The sequence below is a fragment of the Formica exsecta genome, unplaced genomic scaffold (assembly GCF_003651465.1).
Source record: "Formica exsecta isolate Colony F162 unplaced genomic scaffold, ASM365146v1 scaffold871, whole genome shotgun sequence".
Classification (NCBI taxonomy): domain Eukaryota; kingdom Metazoa; phylum Arthropoda; class Insecta; order Hymenoptera; family Formicidae; genus Formica; species Formica exsecta.
The window spans coordinates 254,090-274,247 of NW_021853643.1; the positions used below are offsets into that span (position 1 = coordinate 254,090).

General features: G+C 33.9%; 3 protein-coding genes across 9 annotated transcripts; all 3 read right to left on the reverse strand.

The window, feature by feature from the left end:
* Window positions 1-82: 82 nt before the first annotated feature.
* LOC115244816 (protein polybromo-1) lies at window positions 83-12,495 on the reverse strand. Of its 7 annotated transcripts, none has more exons than XM_029822776.1 (27): window positions 12,314-12,495; window positions 11,373-11,487; window positions 11,052-11,297; window positions 10,798-10,926; window positions 10,532-10,711; window positions 10,017-10,461; window positions 9,772-9,884; window positions 9,564-9,662; window positions 9,284-9,346; window positions 9,046-9,198; window positions 8,808-8,975; window positions 8,562-8,725; window positions 8,179-8,473; window positions 6,447-6,652; window positions 6,018-6,357; window positions 5,339-5,923; window positions 5,069-5,226; window positions 4,604-4,776; window positions 4,353-4,525; window positions 4,119-4,190; window positions 3,107-3,289; window positions 2,663-2,785; window positions 1,739-1,979; window positions 1,508-1,658; window positions 1,377-1,426; window positions 1,176-1,293; window positions 83-859 (listed from the first exon to the last, which is right to left on the reverse strand). In XM_029822776.1, the coding sequence occupies exons 2-27, from the start codon at window positions 11,475-11,477 to the stop codon at window positions 643-645; spliced, it is 4,950 nt and encodes a 1,649-aa protein (XP_029678636.1). In that variant the 5' UTR covers window positions 11,478-11,487; window positions 12,314-12,495; the 3' UTR covers window positions 83-642. The 7 variants fall into 7 exon arrangements, with proteins under 7 accessions (XP_029678636.1, XP_029678637.1, XP_029678639.1 ...); XM_029822777.1 differs by lacking the exon at window positions 12,314-12,495 and adding an exon at window positions 11,937-12,048; XM_029822779.1 differs by lacking the exon at window positions 12,314-12,495 and adding an exon at window positions 11,827-11,930.
* A 284-nt stretch (window positions 12,496-12,779) lies between these two features.
* On the reverse strand, window positions 12,780-18,547 carry LOC115244817 (huntingtin-interacting protein 1-like). Its single transcript, XM_029822780.1, has 15 exons — window positions 18,052-18,547; window positions 17,907-17,968; window positions 17,529-17,803; window positions 17,217-17,419; window positions 16,498-16,636; window positions 16,342-16,429; window positions 16,151-16,239; window positions 15,876-16,079; window positions 15,610-15,790; window positions 15,221-15,508; window positions 14,811-15,052; window positions 14,574-14,726; window positions 14,352-14,452; window positions 14,021-14,250; window positions 12,780-13,930 (listed from the first exon to the last, which is right to left on the reverse strand). Exons 1-15 carry the CDS (start codon window positions 18,354-18,356, stop codon window positions 13,767-13,769), a joined length of 2,724 nt encoding a protein of 907 aa, XP_029678640.1. The 5' UTR covers window positions 18,357-18,547; the 3' UTR covers window positions 12,780-13,766.
* A 156-nt stretch (window positions 18,548-18,703) lies between these two features.
* Window positions 18,704-20,147, reverse strand: LOC115244811 (huntingtin-interacting protein 1-related protein-like). Its single transcript, XM_029822760.1, has 5 exons — window positions 19,938-20,147; window positions 19,672-19,852; window positions 19,283-19,570; window positions 18,873-19,114; window positions 18,704-18,709 (listed from the first exon to the last, which is right to left on the reverse strand). The coding sequence occupies exons 1-5, from the start codon at window positions 20,145-20,147 to the stop codon at window positions 18,704-18,706; spliced, it is 927 nt and encodes a 308-aa protein (XP_029678620.1).
* Between the last annotated feature and the right edge of the window lie 11 nt (window positions 20,148-20,158).

Below are 20,158 nucleotides of genomic sequence, written 5' to 3' on the forward strand. Positions count from 1 at the left end.
GAGATTAATGTAGTTTCTATATACATATATAACTTCCCACACTATATAGGCATTTTCGCGCGCGCACGATGAAGAGTTTCAATTTTTTTTTTGTATTTCTTGATACAAGAATATGTATTATTTGCGCTATACAGAAAGTATAAAATTTTGTTCGAAAAGTAAAAATGAAAATTAGCAGACGTATTTACATAATGATTGTTTTCTACATACTATATGTTTTTTGTTCTTTTATGTATGTACATAATCGTATATCTAAGCAATATACGATCAAAAGTTTTTAGAGAACATAATTTTTTTTAACAAAAATTATAGATATAATTAAAAAAAAAAAAAAATTTATCTTTCTCTAATTATAGGAATTCCGAATTAAATACTTAAAATAGTTCTTGAGATTTCCAGAATATATATCTTTTATCTTAAAATTTCAAATAAACATAGATACTCACATAAACTCAGACACATATATAATAAAATTAAGAAAAATTAGGTATTAATATATAGGACAAGAAACAAATTCTCTAAACATAAATATTGTAACATTCAAATGATTGAATATCGTCAGTCTTTCGTCTAGCGTCAACGGATCTGTATAGTGTAGGTTGTATTACGCGTCAAAAATTATAAATCTTAACAATTTATAAACTATAAAGTTTTATTGATGGCTAACACATCCCGCATCATCATGTTTCTGAGTGTCCACAAGGCGTTCACTACATTCCCGTGATTGCCAACGCCATTGCCCAACCATTCTGCAGGTAGCTTCGTGATATCGGGTATTTGCGTGTTATCCGGATTAGCATTCATCTGCTTGTCCCAATTTGATATGTAACGATTCTCCACGTTTAATCCTTCAATATATCTATACGTGAAAAACAAAAAAAAACAATATTTTTTGATATGTCGAAAGGGATTGCAAAATATGTATTTAATGTGCTTAAAAGCTTACCTCAAATAGGCATCCGAATGTAATACGCGACTCGGTCTCGGTGGTACCGCGACAAACATTGGTTCTGGTTGCTTAGTAGCAGGTAAGCTGCTCGTTTGAGTCGCGGCCGCTGAAGTTTCTGCGAAACATTTTTTTTTTTTTTAACACGTGAAAAACAAAAAAAAAACAATATTTTTTGATATGTCGAAAGGGATTGCAAAATATGTATTTAATGTGCTTAAAAGCTTACCTCAAATAGGCATCCGAATGTAATACGCGACTCGGTCTCGGTGGTACCGCGACAAACATTGGTTCTGGTTGCTTAGTAGCAGGTAAGCTGCTCGTTTGAGTCGCGGCCGCTGAAGTTTCTGCGAAACATTTTTTTTTTTTTTAACATATCGTATGTAAAATTTGGCACGTAATTTTATTGTAATATGTGATATAATTTTACCTGTTTCCATAGGTGGCAATATCGTGGGTCCTTTCGAAGCCATATAATTTCTGCAAGAGCCCACGTATTAATGTAGTTCACATAACGTAATGTATCAAGACATGAAGAAAAAAAGGAAATAATTTCTATACCTGCTTCTTTCGGAAGGTGGTATTATACGACCGTGCGATTTGAGAATGTGCACTTCTTTGACATGTCTCGCGAGTCTTTGTACACTCGGGAAAGGCGGAACGGATTTCTTTGTTCGGCCGCAACCGCGCCATTGGCATTGATACTCTACGTCTGCAATATTCACGTTAATAATTTAAATTTTCTATTCACAATTGTGACCGCAATTGCAATTCGTCTCGGATCGTACTCACCGCTAGGAGCGTTCACGAACGATGATTGCACATGACCGTTCTGCTCCGCGATGCAATGATCGATGCAGTCAGTCATATCCTCGAACTGCCAATCGCAATTGTCCCAACAACACTCGTACACTACGTCCTGCGTAGCATTCGTGCTTATCGTGGTCGTTCCCTTCAATTGGCCGCCGTCCTCGTTCATCTTGATCGCACGTTCCTCCCAGGCTTGCTTTTCCCCTGCCGGTAGCTTCCTCCACTGAAACGAGAATTGTTTTACACATTTTACGCATGATCAGTTCTGTCACGTTGCTTGTGATTTGTGAAAGGACACAATTAGCAAAATCATTTTTCTAATATTTTGAAAATGATTCGACAAACTGTTTTAGATCACGGCTACTCTTTTCTATTCATAAGAGAATAAAATACAAATAAAATTTATATACATCGAGAATAATGACTACCACATAAATTACGGACGATATAAATCACACAATATAGAATTTATATAAAAGTTTATATGTATATTGCATATATATACATACATACTACTGTATTGTACTACTTATGGAAGAATATAAAAAATGCATTATTATGCATTTACAGTTTGCTATGCACAGGATAACTATACTTGTAGGAATAGAGTAGCCGCTGAGATGTAATATCTCATTTTTTTGGATAAAGGATCAAGTATGCTGAATAATGTTTAATGAGTAACATGTATACAAAGCGAGGAAAATTCTTTACACAACCAATCATGGAGTTCTTACATTCACAATTCCGTTTTGCTTTATTAAACAAATGTCAATGTTTTTAAACGAATTTGACGCCCAAATCGAGAGCGTATGATTGTGTATAAGAAAATTTATTCCGCATACATTCCTCCATCAGATTCATTTATAATAAACAGTAAAAAATCAAGAGTAAAAAAGAAATAAATACCTCGTTGCCAACAATTCTGCTAATCTCTCCGAAGGACGATTCAGGATTGTTTTGTGTAATCTGCGTTCGCATTTTACTCGAATATAAAATATAGCCCGTAACTAATTTCTTACCCGCCGTTTTCTAAACAGAAGAAGAAACACAAATTATAATGTCACTGTTCTCATGTGTGTATGTGTGTGTGTGTGTGCGTGTGTAAAAAACATATTGTCTTTAATATCTTTCTTTTTAGAGCAGTCACATCAAATTGTCGATCTATTGTCAAGGCAAGTGATATCTCAAACGGTGCAAAAAAAAGAAATGAAAGGAGAGGTATGTATATGCTGGCATATTTCTTTAAATAAAAAGAAAGTGAAATAAATAAATAGAATATGACGTGTGACGATAGTTGATAAAAGTGAGAGAAAAAAAAGAAAAAAAATAAGTGGTCACGGTAAAGCCTACCTTCTTAGTCGACACAGGTGTTTGAGTATTGGAGAGCACCGGTTGAGCTTCCGTAGATCCAACGGATGGTGGACCACCAGCATCCATGCTGTCTTCCCCAACTCCTACTCCCACTCCCACTCCTAATCCTACCCCCATGCTTAGTACATCGGGTTCCAGCTTCGGTAACAATGGTGACGCTTCCTACACCATTTAGGCTTATGTTACCTTCGTTTCTCATCCGTTACTACCGATTGCGAGATATATTTTCGTGCCTTTTGTCTTTTTCTCCAAAGATAGAAGTTAATTTATAATAAGAGTCGTCATCCTTTTTCGCGCTCGTCTCCAAGAAAAATTATCGCGAAGTGTTTTCCCACTCTTAATGTATATATAATTTTTCTCTAATATCTAATCTCTAATTATCGAATATGTAAAATCAATACCCATTTTTTAATTTAATACCGCTACACATATATTGCATATATGCATATGAAATACAATATGTGTACATTCGATTTTTTTTTTATATAAACAGATTAGTTGATATATATATTCTAAAGCGAATTCTTCATTCTTACATTAGTTGGGTTAGAATGACATGGAAGCAAGATTTCTCGGTGGTGCTTTATGCTTTTTGTAACATATTTAGCAATATAAAACCCAACAGGTGCTCTGATTCAATTGTCGAATACATATAATCGCTCGATCACACAAACACTAACACATAGTTGCACATATAAACGAAACGAAAGGAAAAATGAATATGCCGGCATAGATCGAAAATGCATGCGTGTAAATGCATTCTTGTTGATGTAACAAAATATTCATATCACACGCAACCAATTTACAGATTCAAAGGAAAAGACATGTAATATGTTTCTCCTTTTTTTCTTGTATATGTATATAATAGCAAACTATTAGCAAAATTAGATACTTTAGTTAGCTTGCGTGTGATCTTGAAGGAACGTGCGGCTGTATATATTGTTCGTTATTGAAAATAAGAGATATAAGATTTCTGAATTATAGCAATTACCATTTCAAATTGTGCCGAGCTGGGCGTGACGGACTTGACTTGATTTTGCGTCTGAGCCACATCGCTCGAAACCTATAACACACACAGGACATGCAAAGCGATAAATTCATTTCAGTTAGTCGCGTAGAACAAATTGTAGAATATATCCTACTAATTTTACTATAGAGCCAAATAGAGATTACATTTATGCATATTTGTTAGTTTATATATGTATATAAAATTCTTATAGCATACTTTGGCAGGATTGATAGGCCTCCGGAAAAAGTAGATCTCATCCTCAGTCACCGCCGATGTATGATTAAACTTCTTTAAACCTTCCTGACTAAGCTTTCTCATCAAGCTTTTGCTTTCGTCGTACAATGATTCGCAGATGTATATGTCATCTTCTGGTATTTCCGTCGGTCTACCTGTATAATCGTGATAATATATATAGTAAACTCTTTTATCAATCCCGTTCGTGAACATCAAATAGTGGATATACTTACTACATATGTACTCTCCGTAATCGAGGACGGCACATTTGCCAACAATAGCTACAATAGGATGAGTGCCGTCTACAGTAGATAGAAACAATTCTTGCTTATAAAATAATTTCGTAGGTGTATGTGGCACTTCTGTAGGCATTAATAACCAAGGACCTTTGAAATAGCACTTTCCGCTAAAAACACAATACCATGCATGTATACATCACTATAATAAATATTTAAGCAATATATATGTAAGAAATTTTAAAAAAAATATCGACAAAAATTTCGATTTGTTTTTATGTGATGTATTTATATGGAAGTATGTAGTCGATTAACAATCTTTGACTGAGAAGAGAATATGTAAAGAACGTAAGAAATTATATAGAAATATGTAAGAATAAGTAAAGATCTGAACTAATTTTGCTAGAGAACGATATAAATATCGTGAGAAATATATTTTGTGAGCATAGATTTATTACTTACTCTTTAGTTGACCATATAGCGTCAATTTGTGCTATTTGCTGTCTGCCTCCGTCTGTCGCTACGTAGACGAAATCACCCGTTTTCACAGATCCCGCACACGTGTTATACTGCTCGTAGTATGTATTTTCGGTATCTTCCGGATTATACAGTATCACATTCTGAACACAAAATGTATAAAATATATTAAATAACGTAATTAAAATAATTATGGGACAAATGAATAGTTAATAATTTAGGCGAATGAGAAAGATATAATAAATTACTACTCACGGGTTTCTCCTTTTCCATCAGTTTTTCTCCCTCCTCCAACTCAGCAATTTCTTCCTTGTGCTTCTCCAATCGTTCCTTGTATACAGAGATTACTCGTTTTGGTTCCAACGGTTTCTCCCTCGGAATTAACTTCAAATGATCTGGATCGAAATTCCAGACTTTGATTTTCTTAAAAGCTCTGGCCTTTGTGGAATAGCGCGATTCGCATACGTAGACGTCTTTCTCTAGGAAGCCTTCTGGTTGCATTCGAAAGTAATCCTTTACGCTTAAAACACAACATCTGCCTGCCACTTTAGCTAAAGGTATAGCCACATGGGCGTCACTCTTAAATAATTCTTTATCCAAGAATTTTCGCGACGCTACATGATACGTTTCGCTCGGTCTATAAAAGAGATTTCCATATAACATTTGCTGACTCTCTGCATTGGTCCAGAGCCTTTCTATGAGAACCACACTATACTCCATGCCTCTTTCAGAAGGTTCAACGTATGCAAAGTCACCAGCCCTATATACTTCTTGATTGAAACTCATAGAACCCCCATTATCGCTATTGTTTGTTTCTGTATTTGTATTCGTTTCCGAATCCTATAGTGATAAATATTTTAAGTCGCAGTTCAACCAATAATATCTTTCAAGATATAAATTTACATCTCGTGTAAAGCAAGAAAGTTTAACTTACTTTTGTCTCATTTCCATCACAACTCTCGTCTTCATTAGGTAAATTTAATTCCTGTTGTTGCTTTATCCTTTTGAGTTCTGCTACTTGAGAAGACAAATCAAGGAGTGTGTAGTTTAATGCTGGTGAATGTAACAGATCTCCTGCACGAGTTGCCTCATCACGGGTACGTAGAAAGAAAGCCTGAAGTTCGACGCTATCCTCAAACGGTTGCGAGTCCGTGCGCGATAGCCTCCGTGCTCTCTCCAGGCATGTAAAAACATCTTCTTGAAATCGATCTAATCTTTTGTAAACCCCTCGATCCAATCTTCTTTTGATCAAATCTAACGACAATCCTCGTATCCTATTTTTTTCACATATAAACACTTGTTTAAAAAAAAAAAAAAAATGGAATTGTTTTGATATAAGACAAGATGCAAAACACATTCGTACTTTTTTCCATCAATAACGTCATGCTCTGGAAGTTCTGCCATAGAATCAGAGTAACATCTTCCTTCTTCATCCTGATGATTATAAAGCGCGGTGAATATCGTCGCTAATATCTCTTGAACGGCGGCGGACACATCAGGTACACTTTCTTCGTCCTCACTCAGTTGTAATTTACTTTGCAGCACTAATCTTTGAAGTATTAAAGCGTCCTAAAAATATTGGTTATGTTGTCATTTACAGCAATGATACTCGCGCCAGCTCTTTCTCTATCTTTAATAGAGATTTTAACAGGCGCGATACGTTGATGAGAACACATGTATAAATGATATTTTTTTGTTTACTTCTGTTTCATTCTTCTTGTATCTCTTTCGTATGTGTTTATCTAATTCCTTGTCTCTCAACAAGCGTATGAAACATGGTCGGACTTTTAATGGATTTTGCGCTGTGTTCAATGCATTTTGCTTGCTTTGTACGAACATTCTCGAGATTTTGAACACGTATGTATGATAAAAGATTTTCTCGTAAAAAGAAAGCTCGGAATTACAGTAAAACTTGTCTATATCGGCAGATCCGCGATAAAAATTGTCTAGTAAGGTTAAAACTTGCAAATATAGAGATCAATATATATACACATTATCGATATTTTTTTTTTTTTTAATTTATATAACGTCACGCGCCACATATTTCACGATCGTACACGAAGCATTTTGCGGCAAGCGAGAATCTCGACAAGTTTTGAAGCAAGCGACCGAAGAGAAGCCTCGTGTAACCTCCAAAAACTCCGACCGTGTAAACAGAGATGGGCTTTCCATCTTTTGCCGCGAAATTTCAAGTTTCTCTATACGTATCTATTCCACATCGATTTGTGAATATATTCTAGTTACACGCAAAGAATTTCATTCCAAAATCGTATTTTTTGAAATTAAAAAAAAGAAATTATTTTGAAAATAAATTTGGGAACCACTGTTTCATAATTTGAATATTTATAAAAGATTTGAACTATATGTTATTTTAAATAATATATTTCTCGAAAATATTTGGAAAATACCCAGTCAAAAATTAAATTGAAATTGTATATTACTGAAGATAATCTTCTCCTTTTTTACAGGTAGATGATAGAATCTTATCTTAAAACGAGCGTTGCACATTAATTATTTTTAATGAAAATTCTAACACATCAAACTTTGCAATTAAAAACTAATAAAAAATTAAGCAAATACATATTGTCAATCTTTTTGATAACTCTAATTTAAAGCTATCTGGTCTATCATCAAAATCTTGAAAAATTCTATTATTAGTAATGTTAATAGATTATCTTTATAGTATATGTAATTTTTTTTAACGAATATATATATATATATATATATATATATATATATATATATATATATAAAATATATATCTCTTTCAATTGTATATATATAAAAGGTATACTTTTATATATAGAATGTTTCGCACTGTTTCCGTGCAGAATTTTTTAACAGATTTTTTTATCAACTTAATATCAATTTAACAGAATTTAACAGAATTTTTTAAGCTAAGTTACCAATATTTTTGATGTTAAAGATTGAAAAATTATGTGATAAATGAAGATCTCCAAAAAATCAATTGTAAATTGATCAAAGAATCTGTTATTAAAAAGTAATAATCACAACAAATGGTTAGATTAGGTTAGGATACATAAAATGTTTGTGCATAAAATGTTTATAAAATAAAAACTTTTAACTATACAAACCTTGTATATTTGCGAGTCCGGTTCGTTATACTTGCACGCGTTGTCGAACATTAATATAAAATCAGATACTAGCTCGTCCAAATTTTCATATCCGTTATTCTTTAAAATGGAAGCTATCTTCTCCATATGTATAGGCTGTTTTATCACTTCATAATAATCTGGATATTCATTTTTATTTGGTAATTTCATGAAAATTAGAGATAATTGTCTTCCTTTTGCATCATGGTAGTCTTTAATTGTATCGTATAGAGTTCGTAATTTTTGCAAATGAAGCGGTACTATTTTTTTCGGTCTCCTGAATATTGATAGAAAAAGAAGCAAAAAGTAAAGAAAAGAGAAAATGAATAAATATCTTCCTCATTTCTTTATATAAACTGACATACCCAACGTTTCTGGTTGGAGTTGATGCAGTAGATTTGGATTTGGATGTATCCGGCAAGGGTCCTAATTCCTTCACCTTATCCATCAAAACTTTCTCCAATGTATTAGCATCTTCATATATCAATGAACCTTCCTCATTATATTGGCGGCAATTATTAAACATCAACTAAAACAACAAACAGTAAGATATCCGTTAAATAAAATCTATCATCAGACTTTTGAAATTGATAAAGTTATGATGACAGTACCTTAAAATCTTGTATTAATTCGCTTTCGCTTTGATATTTCTCTGCTTTAATATTAGCTTCAATTGCTAGCATATCTATGGGTTCAGCTATCACTTGGTAATAATCCGGATATAATTTTTTGGAAGGCTTTTCCATAAACATTAACATAGGCTGCCGACCGTCCTCGCACTGTAAAACATTATAGCATGCTATATGTCGACTGATCACGTCGATTGCAATATATTTTGGAATTACTTACAACGTATTCTATAACACACTTGACTAATGTGTACAATCTTTTCTTCAATGGTATATTGTCTTTATATTTTCCTCGCGTCAATAAATTTGAAGCGCGTTTAATTAATTTAGGTTGATAGGAGCTATTTTCGGATTCGCTATCCGAATCGGAATCCTATGGAAAATTAAATATATTATATTTTCCACAGAAATACTATATATAAAATAATTGTGCTTAATTTGATATCACAATATATTACCTGATCAAATTCTAGAAGCTCTTGTACTTTTTCCTGCATTATTTTTTGCAATTTAACAGCGCACTGAAATCAAATAAAAAAAATATATACATAACTATGTGTCACAATTATTATACACATTGTAATATTTTTCAATTTAATACAAAATTATTTGGAATTTACAAATTTACTCATGTATGTATATTTTATATAACAAAATTAATATTTTAATTAATGTATTTATAATGAAAAGTAATTACAATTAAATTGAAGCAAAATGTTAACTACATAATTGTATTACCTTATATAGTCGAGAAGTATGTATATTATATTTCTTAGCATTTTCAAACATGATATTCATATCTCCAGCTACTTCACTAACAGTACCATATTCGCCTTTCTGAAAAACATTATTTAAATATAAAATCATACATAGCAAAAATGATACTTTACTAAAACATTATCCTTTTGATGTAAAAACTATACCATCATTATTTCAAAATACATACCTTTATTTTTGTACGTATTTGTAATAAAGATAAAGGATTCTTAATCATCTTATAGTAATCAGGATATAATCTCTTTGATGGAAGCTTCCAAAAATATTCACTCATTCTTACACCTACAAGCACAATATGCACTGTATAGTCGTATTCTAAACATAATATGCGTGTAATAAATTCTGTAATACTTGTAATACTGTATTACAAATAATACAGTTTTCTGTTTTAACAAGATCACATTATTATTATGCCTTGATTATTAGGAGCTGTCCGAATGGTTTGAAATAGTTGCCATTGTGGATTATCAGCTTCTTCAGTCTCAGCGGGTTCTTCCTCCTCGTCGTCACTTTCATCATCTTCATCGACTAATGCCGCAGTTTGCGCTATTAACGATTGCGCCATAGTACGACTGCCTCTTTTGCTTCTCGTCGATGGTGCAGTTGTAGCAATCTTGGGGGTGTTACTACCTAATCCGCCGTCTTGTCTTCTCGCGGCCGCAGTAATTATCTTCTTCAAGAGTTTGGCATCTTTATAGATTTGCGAACCAGGCTCGTTAAACTGACAAGCATTACGGCACATGAGCATTAAATCTTTCTCCATATCGCCGATTGAACTATATGCACCTTCCTGAATCTTTCTCGCAATAGTTTTCAAATCAATGGGTGTCTCAATGACATCGTAATATTCAGGATAAAGCTGCAACATTAGACATTTCATTAATAAATATAAGCAAATCTAAATTCAATTTCAAAGACGAACTGCAAACCTTTTTGGATGGTTTGAGCTGAAACATAATATGAAGAGGTCTATTATTGTCAGTAGGATCGGTCGCCGTCATAACGGCTGCAAATAAATCCTCAAAAAGCTGCATAGTTTCTTCATCGAGATTTGCAGAACTTTCGGAAGTATCCTCCGCGTCATCTTGTCTTGTTGCTGCTTTACGAGCCTTAAATATGCATTAATATATTAACATGTGTGTTAATACATATATATATGACAAGATACAAAATTTTAGTGAATCACTAAAATTACCAATCTCCCGACTTTTAAGATAAGTTTTCCCTTAGGTTCTGGATCTTCATACTCCTCTGTGATACGATTTTTTGTATTTATACATAATTCCCACAATTCAGTCGCATCTTTGTATTCGGGAGATGTACGCTACAAAAATTATACAACAAATATTTCAATTGCCGGGAAATAAATGTGATAACAAACATCTTATACGCATACTATATCAATATCTGCATAGACTAAATAATGGAGTAATATATACGCAATCTTACCATGTAAAAGGCTTTTGCATTATTCACCATAAGCTGAATATCAGCAGCGAGGTCATCCATATCACGATACTCGTCAGTTTTCAGCTTCTGTTGAACTTTTAAAAGATCAATAGGATTAGAAACAACTTCGTAATATCCCGGTTCTTGCCTGCGTTTAGGCACACGTATAAATGCGTCACACAGCAAGGTTCCATCCTCTTTTTTCTGATTACGAAGTACATCGTACAATTGTTGGCACAAGTCACTCTATATCAGACAGAAATAATAAACATAAATATAAGAGATACTGCAAATGTTAAAAACACACATACACACACTCACAGGATCTAATTTTTTCCTTCTTTTCGTTGGTTCAGGTGGAATATCGTCGCCGTCGTCCTCGGTACCGCGACTGGCTACCGACGATGTTCTACGACGTTTGTTCATCCTGGCGTATCTTAAAAAGTTACACAAGATACAAATGAATAGGAATCCTTATAGCAATATATCTGTAAAAGATTCATTACATATTATCCGCCCGAACGCTCGATGTGTAAAACTCAACGCGAAAGAGGCTATTTTGCAGCAAGACTATCACAATTTTGTAAACAAATATACGTATGCGCATACATATACATTCGCGTACGTGTGTGCATATATGTACATAAAAAGGGTTCTTGAACTAAACACGAAGCTTATTCGTCGAACCGTCGTTGCGCCGTTATTATCGGAGATATCGCGAGCCGAGAATCCGGAGATTCTCTCCCGAGGACGAGGAGCGTGCGGGCAAATTTACGGGTCAAGACACGTCCCGCGACGCGGCACGTCCCGACGTGCGTCAACGTCTCGCGCGAATTCCTCGACGCGGGACGTCACACGTATATACGCAAGGGGGGAGGGTAATACCGAGAGATACACCGCAACTCTCTCTCTGTGGCAGCTAAAAAAATCTCGCCGCCATGATAAGTCGCCACTGTGCAGCTTCGAAATGCGGCACACGCACCACACACTACACACCGTGTACCGTGTCTCGAACACGCGCCGGCGAGACACGCTCACCGCCACTGTCATCGATCAACGCGTCGTCCCCGGATGCGTGCGATGCGTCCAAGTCCGAACGCCGTGCTTTTCCCCGAATAGCTCTACAGCCGCATTCCGCTGCTGAGATCTCTGTCGCCATGTATTCGCGAATCTCATCGAGTAATCGCCCGCCTCGCAATCCCGGGCGACGAGACATCCACGATTTTTTATTTTTCTTTTTTTACCACCTGTCCCCTGCTCACCTGTCCTCGCGCTTTCACGTAAGGAGATTCTCATTTAATGCGCAAACATATGTGTGTAGATCCCTTCGAAAACGCGCGAGCTACAAGCGCGTTACTGCGCTTTTACGTCCGCTGCGTTCCAGATGGACGATACACGTCTCGATCGACGCCATGCTTGCCAATTGCTCCTTCGGTATAGAAAACCATACATGTCGGTAAACGGATCTCCCTCTTTCTCTCTTTTTTTTCTGCTCGAAAGGCAAATGCTCTGCGTTTTTATTAATTGGAGCGGAATTTGTATATATGAGATTCCTACAGATCTTGTAGTATTAGCCATATCTGTTAATATCGAATGCTATAATTTAATATAAAATACCTACGGTATAGTAGGGAATTATAAATGGTTATAACGCACTGATGGTAAAATAGAATCAGTAGCCATCAGTGTGCCACGGTATTTTGAGATTGTACAGAGAGAAAGAGGGATGACTTTGCGTTTCGATTTATTTAAAATTCTCGCGACAAAATGTTGCTCGTGTGATTCGCATGATCATTACATAAGATAACAGATTAAAAAAAATATATATATATTTATATATATATATATTAATGTAGTCGCATGTATACTAACTTATACGAAAATTAGCAACACAGATAATTCTCGATAATTTATTGAGAAAACTGTGTTCACAAAATAACTTTGGTAAGACTGTTAGAGAAATTTTGTGTTAAGTTTTATATACGCGCCGAGTATTTACATCTTATACATCGGCATTTTGAAATCTCTCGGCGATGAAAATAAAAAAATTGTACTCTTTAAAGCTTAAATTAATTGATATACGACATACAAATTATCTACTTAAGAGAGAACAAAAGAGTACTTTATGCATTAAAGAATTAATATCTTTATAAGTTTAAAGTTTTAAATATATTGACTACTTGACAATCCTCTTTTAGTGTATATCATTATTTTCTTAGGAAAAAACATGATTTTTTTATAAAATTATTCCAAATGTAATAAAAACTTGGACATTTTGAATTTCATTGCTCGTTACATTATTTTCTTTACAAAATGTACTTTATCTCATAAATGCTCGATGATATAATTCAATAAGAGATGACGTGAAATAAATTTATATCAAATTTTACATTAAAAATGACATAATATAAATTATTTTGATATGTAGCTGGTAAATGTAAATATATTTGAGCGTCATTCAATAAAGTACATTCACAATCGATTTCCATTACTGGTTAGAAAATTATTATTGATCTTCGAGACACGCATAATATGCATGATACATAAATGCTGAGACTAAACGAATAAATTTTGTTTCTAACAACGAAGAAACAATTTTCTGCACGACATTAGTTAGTTTAGTAAACTAATTTACATGACTGCTACAATTCTTTATCTACATATACTTCTCGTGATCGTTGAATATTCTTCATTTAAACTCAATCCATTACTTGCCTATGCCTCGTTGTCACCATCGAGCTGATAATGATAACGTCGAAGAGCAGCTAAACGTAATCTCTCAGTTTCCAGACCTTGTTCCAATTCCAAGATTCGAACTTGCGCCTCCATTTCCAGTCTCTTAGCCTGATGTAAGCTGAGACTAGACATATCCAAATCTTCTGCACAATTTCGAATTAAATAATATTAACAAACCATGTTATATGATATAAAACACATAATATAGTTAAATATATTTTCAAATCAACTACCATTTTCCTCAACGAGATGATTGCAGCTCTTAACAGTCGCAACAACATTTGCTGTAGCCTGTGTCACTTCTCTCGAAGCCTTGGAGAGTTCAGTTAAATTGGTACTGTTTCTGTCAGCTTTGACTCTGCTAGCAACTACCAATTGCGCAGTAGATGCCGCGATTCCTTGTGAAGCAACAACCAATTGTTCAAATTTACCATTGCCCAATACCACTTTGTCTGCTGCTTCTCTGTAACAATACATAAAAAAATACATACATTTCCATATGTAATATATATATTTACATGTGATAATTAAAAAAAAAAAAAAGAAGTTGTTAACTATGCTTACAGCAAAAAGTTTGCACCCATGGCAATCGCCTTCGCTGCCGAGATAAGCCCCTCAGACCACTGATGATTGCGTTTGTAAAATTCGGTGACCGAAGCGGTTCCCTGAACAATTATTGTATTGTATTGTTAACATTCCCCATCGTAATTTTTTCGATGGCAATAGAGTGTAATATTACCTAATAATATCTCAACATAAATAAATACTGAAATAAATTTGCCATACCTTTCCTTGTTTCACAATCTCTTTCTGTAGCAAGCGAGACCTTTGCACTAATTTTCTTATATATTTCATTAGTTCTGTGCAAGAATCCAAGATCTGTTCATTCACTTTTAACTTTAGACCCGAATCCGCCGCGCGTGATTTATCCAACATATCCTATTAAATCATGTAAAAGTAAATCACTCATCTCTTTCCATACATATTTTGCTTTTCTTGCATAAATACGCTTATAATAAGTACCTGTATTCTTGCAACTGCTTCTTCTATAGCTTTATCCATACTCTGCAACTCATTTTCCACTAAGCTTCCAATAATTTCCACGTTGTTTTGAGTAGTCGATAATGCATTTATAAGAGACGAAATCTTTTGTAATTGACTTTTGACATTTGCAATTTGTACTACAGTCATCGAGGATTTTTCTTTAATATAACTCAATATAATTAAACCTTGCGAACCTAATTGTTTGCACTCGTCGGCAAATCCTATAAAAATATTGCAACAAATCTTATAAAAAGCGTTGAAAATTTTGCACATATTCTAGAAAATCTCGCAATTTATTTTAGACTAAACAGATAGTATCAGTTTTTTTTTGGACTTTCTCAAAGTCTATTAATATTTAAATTGCTATTATATGATCACGAAAAACTTACGATCGGCTAAACCGATATCCGTCGATGTGTTCGAAGTGGATTTCGCATATATTAAATAGAGAGCCAGGAAGTATGCGCTGTGTATAGCGGTGCGAATCAGCGCTTTTCCCTTCGTTGTATCGGATATATAATTGTTGTAAGCCTCCTCTAAATCGTTTAACGATTTTTCTGTCGGCTCCAATAAGTTTTCGAGATAGTCGGGCGTACAGGTTAATGCCGATATGGCTGGATTATCGATAGCGTGCATCGCATGATGTAAAATGGATTCCGCTTCCGATATAGCATTCACTAATATAACATAAATATCATTTTCTTTGTGTAATCCCATTTAACTGATTTTAGTAAAATTATCGTGTGGATTCGATTATACACTTTATTATAATACTCACGTAATAAATCAAATAAAGCTGTATTGGCATCCGTTTTTACTTGATTGCGATATCGTTCGCCATCAGTTTCTAAATTTACTATCCGCAAATCCAGCTCTTCTTTCTGCACCAGTAAGTCATGAAGATCCCCTTCCAAAGCTGTCTTCTCAGACGTAATAAAATCTATTTTTGCTGCTAATGCCTGTAACAGTATAATAAAATCTCTCTCATCAATGTGCGTATGATAGAATAAATACAGATTGAAGTTAATAAAAATTCTTACTTACCAAATTTTCGGTTTGGGCGGCGTCCAGCCTCTTTCTAACATCCTCTAAATCTTTGCGTGCTTGCGTCACTTTTTGTGCTTCCTGCTCTGCCGATCCTTGTCCTTGAAGTAATTCCTGCAGTCGTTCCTCAGCCTTCAACATTCGACGTTCAGATTGCTCTCGTGATATTTTCAGTCCTCCCAATTCTTTTTCCAGTTCAGCTTTCTTCATATATAATAAATCATGTGGTAAATAAAATAGATAATCTTTTATTGTCATCAATATCAAATATGTACCTTTCGAATCAAATTGATATGTTCTTCTCTCAATTTCGAATAAACATCTTTTAGCTTTTTGAATTTTTCCTCTACGACTTCATTTTTTCCTTGAAAAGATACATACAAATAGAAATATGCTATATAATTTCTAAGAAGCAAAAGCAAATAATAATAATCATAAAAAAATTACAAATTAAAATTTTACCAACCTTCTATTTCTTGAAATCTTTCTAATATAATCAAATTTTCCTTCATTAGTTTTTGACAAGTTTGTTTCTCTGTTACGATTTCATTGCTCTAAAATATTTGCATAATATAAGTTGATAAAACAGAGTGCAATTATTAAAGCTGTGCAGTAAGCTTACCTTAGAAGACAGTGTTGATTCCAGTTCTAAAACGCGACTTCTAAGATCTGCGATTATTTGTTGATGCTCTATTAAAAACCGATTTATTTCTTGCCTTTGGCGACCATTTACTTGATACAGATGATCAATAAGACTGTCTCTAAAAGAATATATATTTATATGTAAAAAAAAAAGTTTTAAATTACTTATTTCAAAATGCATTATAATTTTTGAGGCATATATATAAACATATTATATATCATTATACAAGTCACAAAAGAAATATTTTGAAGAAATATTTGTAAAAAAAAGAAAGCTGAAGAAAAGTATATAAAGAATAATTCATACATTTCCACTGCTAAATACATTTCAAAAGTTTCAAATAATTGATATTTTTATTTTCGCATTCTCATCTTGACTTGATCTTACAAATCTTATTCAAGAATAACATTCACTGCAAATATTAAGCTTGGATTTGCAGAATCTAGGAAGGAGGAAAGCTCTGCTATACTATTAAATTGAATAGCTATACTATTAATTGGTATGTGCTATCTTATATATATCCAGTTTATCTTTAAAAAGATATTATATCTTATATTGTTAGATATATTTTATCCAATTTATATTTAAAAAAATGTATGTATGTATATATATGCTATCTTATCTGCTTTCCAATTTATATAAAAAAAAGAAAAAAGGCAGAGATAGATAAGAGGAAAATAGACATATAAATTCTATACCTTTCCGCAAGAGCGTCAGGTGATATCGAGCCGTTTCTTGTATTCGTAGAATCTAATTGATCGCCCGTGAAAGATCCCGTATCAGACGTATCAATAAGGTTCTCTATGGCAGTCTCGTTGTCTATGGATTCTTCGGGTGGAAGTACCACTATCGGCGTGACATACGTTCTTAGTTCGGCTTGTATCAAAAAGTTAGGTGGGTTCTAAAATATTCAAGTATACAAAAAAATTTCATATTTGCCACATACCGCGTGATATGATAAACTCTCATATCTGCTAATTATATCAATCAATAATTGAAAGAAGTTTTACCTCGGGTAATGACGGAATCGCTATTAAATGTTTAAAATACTGCATATGTTTGATGGTATTGTAAAAGCTCTTCAACTCGTGAAACTGCTTCGAAAACCTATCGCGATGTCCGGTCAACGTGTCCGCCGGGAGGGCGCCGTGAAGTTTAAACAAGATTTTCACGCAACAATCGTACAGCTGCGAAGCGTCCTGAATACACGGGATCAAAGGTGCGAGTCGACATTGTCCGCAAGGTGTCATCGAATTGGATCGCGACAAGTCCAATGAGCCGAAGACTGTAATTTTGGTAAAGAGTTCGATAAATACACTGCGCACATGGGAGATTTTTATGTCAAGGAGGATACAAATATATGTGATAATTTTATAGCAGTCTATTACCTGCATGCTGTAAATTCAGGATGTCATCCATGTAATCGAACATCTCAACAGACATCTGGAAGCTATAAAGATAAATTAGACGTATATCGTATATATCGTCGTATATCGTCGTATTCAATCGAGTTATAAGAAAAATGTAACTCACTATACATTAATATCATTTTCTCCAATCGCCTCTAATTCCTCTGGCGTTACTTGCAAATTTCCAGGTAAGCGCGGATTCCGTTTGTGATAATCTAATTTAGTGATTAATAGTCTTGTATACAATTGTATGAGACGCCCATAGCCCTCTCTAAGGTGTTGCCACAATTTCCCAATATCTTCTAACTTGCCACGATATCGCTGAGAATCGACAATAACCCGGGGATGTCCCTCACGTAATACTTTGTGCAAAACATGACAAAATTTCCATGCAACAATCTGATTCTCTTGTAATGGTTGTCTCAACATATATGTCCAGAAAATGGAGCCGCTTTTTTCTCGATATGTACCAATAATTGCACCTATTTATTTATAAGGAACTCTTCCTTCTTTCTTTTAGATTTATATTCGTTATAATAATAAATATGACTACACATATTTTAAAGCAGAGAAATGATATCTTGATTAGTTACAATTGTGCTCTGACAAAACAAATTAAGAACTGTTCTAAAAACTATTTCAGTTTTTCTTGAAATAATTTTTTTTATAATATATCTAATTTTTTACATAAAACTTTCTTTTCACTATTAATTTTATTTTTGACATATTTATTTGTAGCAAGCGAGACCTTTGCACTAATTTTCTTATATATTTCATTAGTTCTGTGCAAGAATCCAAGATCTGTTCATTCACTTTTAACTTTAGACCCGAATCCGCCGCGCGTGATTTATCCAACATATCCTATTAAATCATGTAAAAGTAAATCACTCATCTCTTTCCATACATATTTTGCTTTTCTTGCATAAATACGCTTATAATAAGTACCTGTATTCTTGCAACTGCTTCTTCTATAGCTTTATCCATACTCTGCAACTCATTTTCCACTAAGCTTCCAATAATTTCCACGTTGTTTTGAGTAGTCGATAATGCATTTATAAGAGACGAAATCTTTTGTAATTGACTTTTGACATTTGCAATTTGTACTACAGTCATCGAGGATTTTTCTTTAATATAACTCAATATAATTAAACCTTGCGAACCTAATTGTTTGCACTCGTCGGCAAATCCTATAAAAATATTGCAACAAATCTTATAAAAAGCGTTGAAAATTTTGCACATATTCTAGAAAATCTCGCAATTTATTTTAGACTAAACAGATAGTATCAGTTTTTTTTTGGACTTTCTCAAAGTCTATTAATATTTAAATTGCTATTATATGATCACGAAAAACTTACGATCGGCTAAACCGATATCCGTCGATGTGTTCGAAGTGGATTTCGCATATATTAAATAGAGAGCCAGGAAGTATGCGCTGTGTATAGCGGTGCGAATCAGCGCTTTTCCCTTCGTTGTATCGGATATATAATTGTTGTAAGCCTCCTCTAAATCGTTTAACGATTTTTCTGTCGGCTCCAATAAGTTTTCGAGATAGTCGGGCGTACAGGTTAATGCCGATATGGCTGGATTATCGATAGCGTGCATCGCATGATGTAAAATGGATTCCGCTTCCGATATAGCATTCACTAATATAACATAAATATCATTTTCTTTGTGTAATCCCATTTAACTGATTTTAGTAAAATTATCGTGTGGATTCGATTATACACTTTATTATAATACTCACGTAATAAATCAAATAAAGCTGTATTGGCATCCGTTTTTACTTGATTGCGATATCGTTCGCCATCAGTTTCTAAATTTACTATCCGCAAATCCAGCTCTTCTTTCTGCACCAGTAAGTCATGAAGATCCCCTTCCAAAGCTGTCTTCTCAGACGTAATAAAATCTATTTTTGCTGCTAATGCCTGTAACAGTATAATAAAATCTCTCTCATCAATGTGCGTATGATAGAATAAATACAGATTGAAGTTAATAAAAATTCTTACTTACCAAATTTTCGGTTTGGGCGGCGTCCAGCCTCTTTCTAACATCCTCTAAATCTTTGCGTGCTTGCGTCACTTTTTGTGCTTCCTGCTCTGCCGATCCTTGTCCTTGAAGTAATTCCTGCAGTCGTTCCTCAGCCTTCAACATTCGACGTTCAGATTGCTCTCGTGATATTTTCAGTCCTCCCAATTCTTTTTCCAGTTCAGCTTTCTTCATATATAATAAAT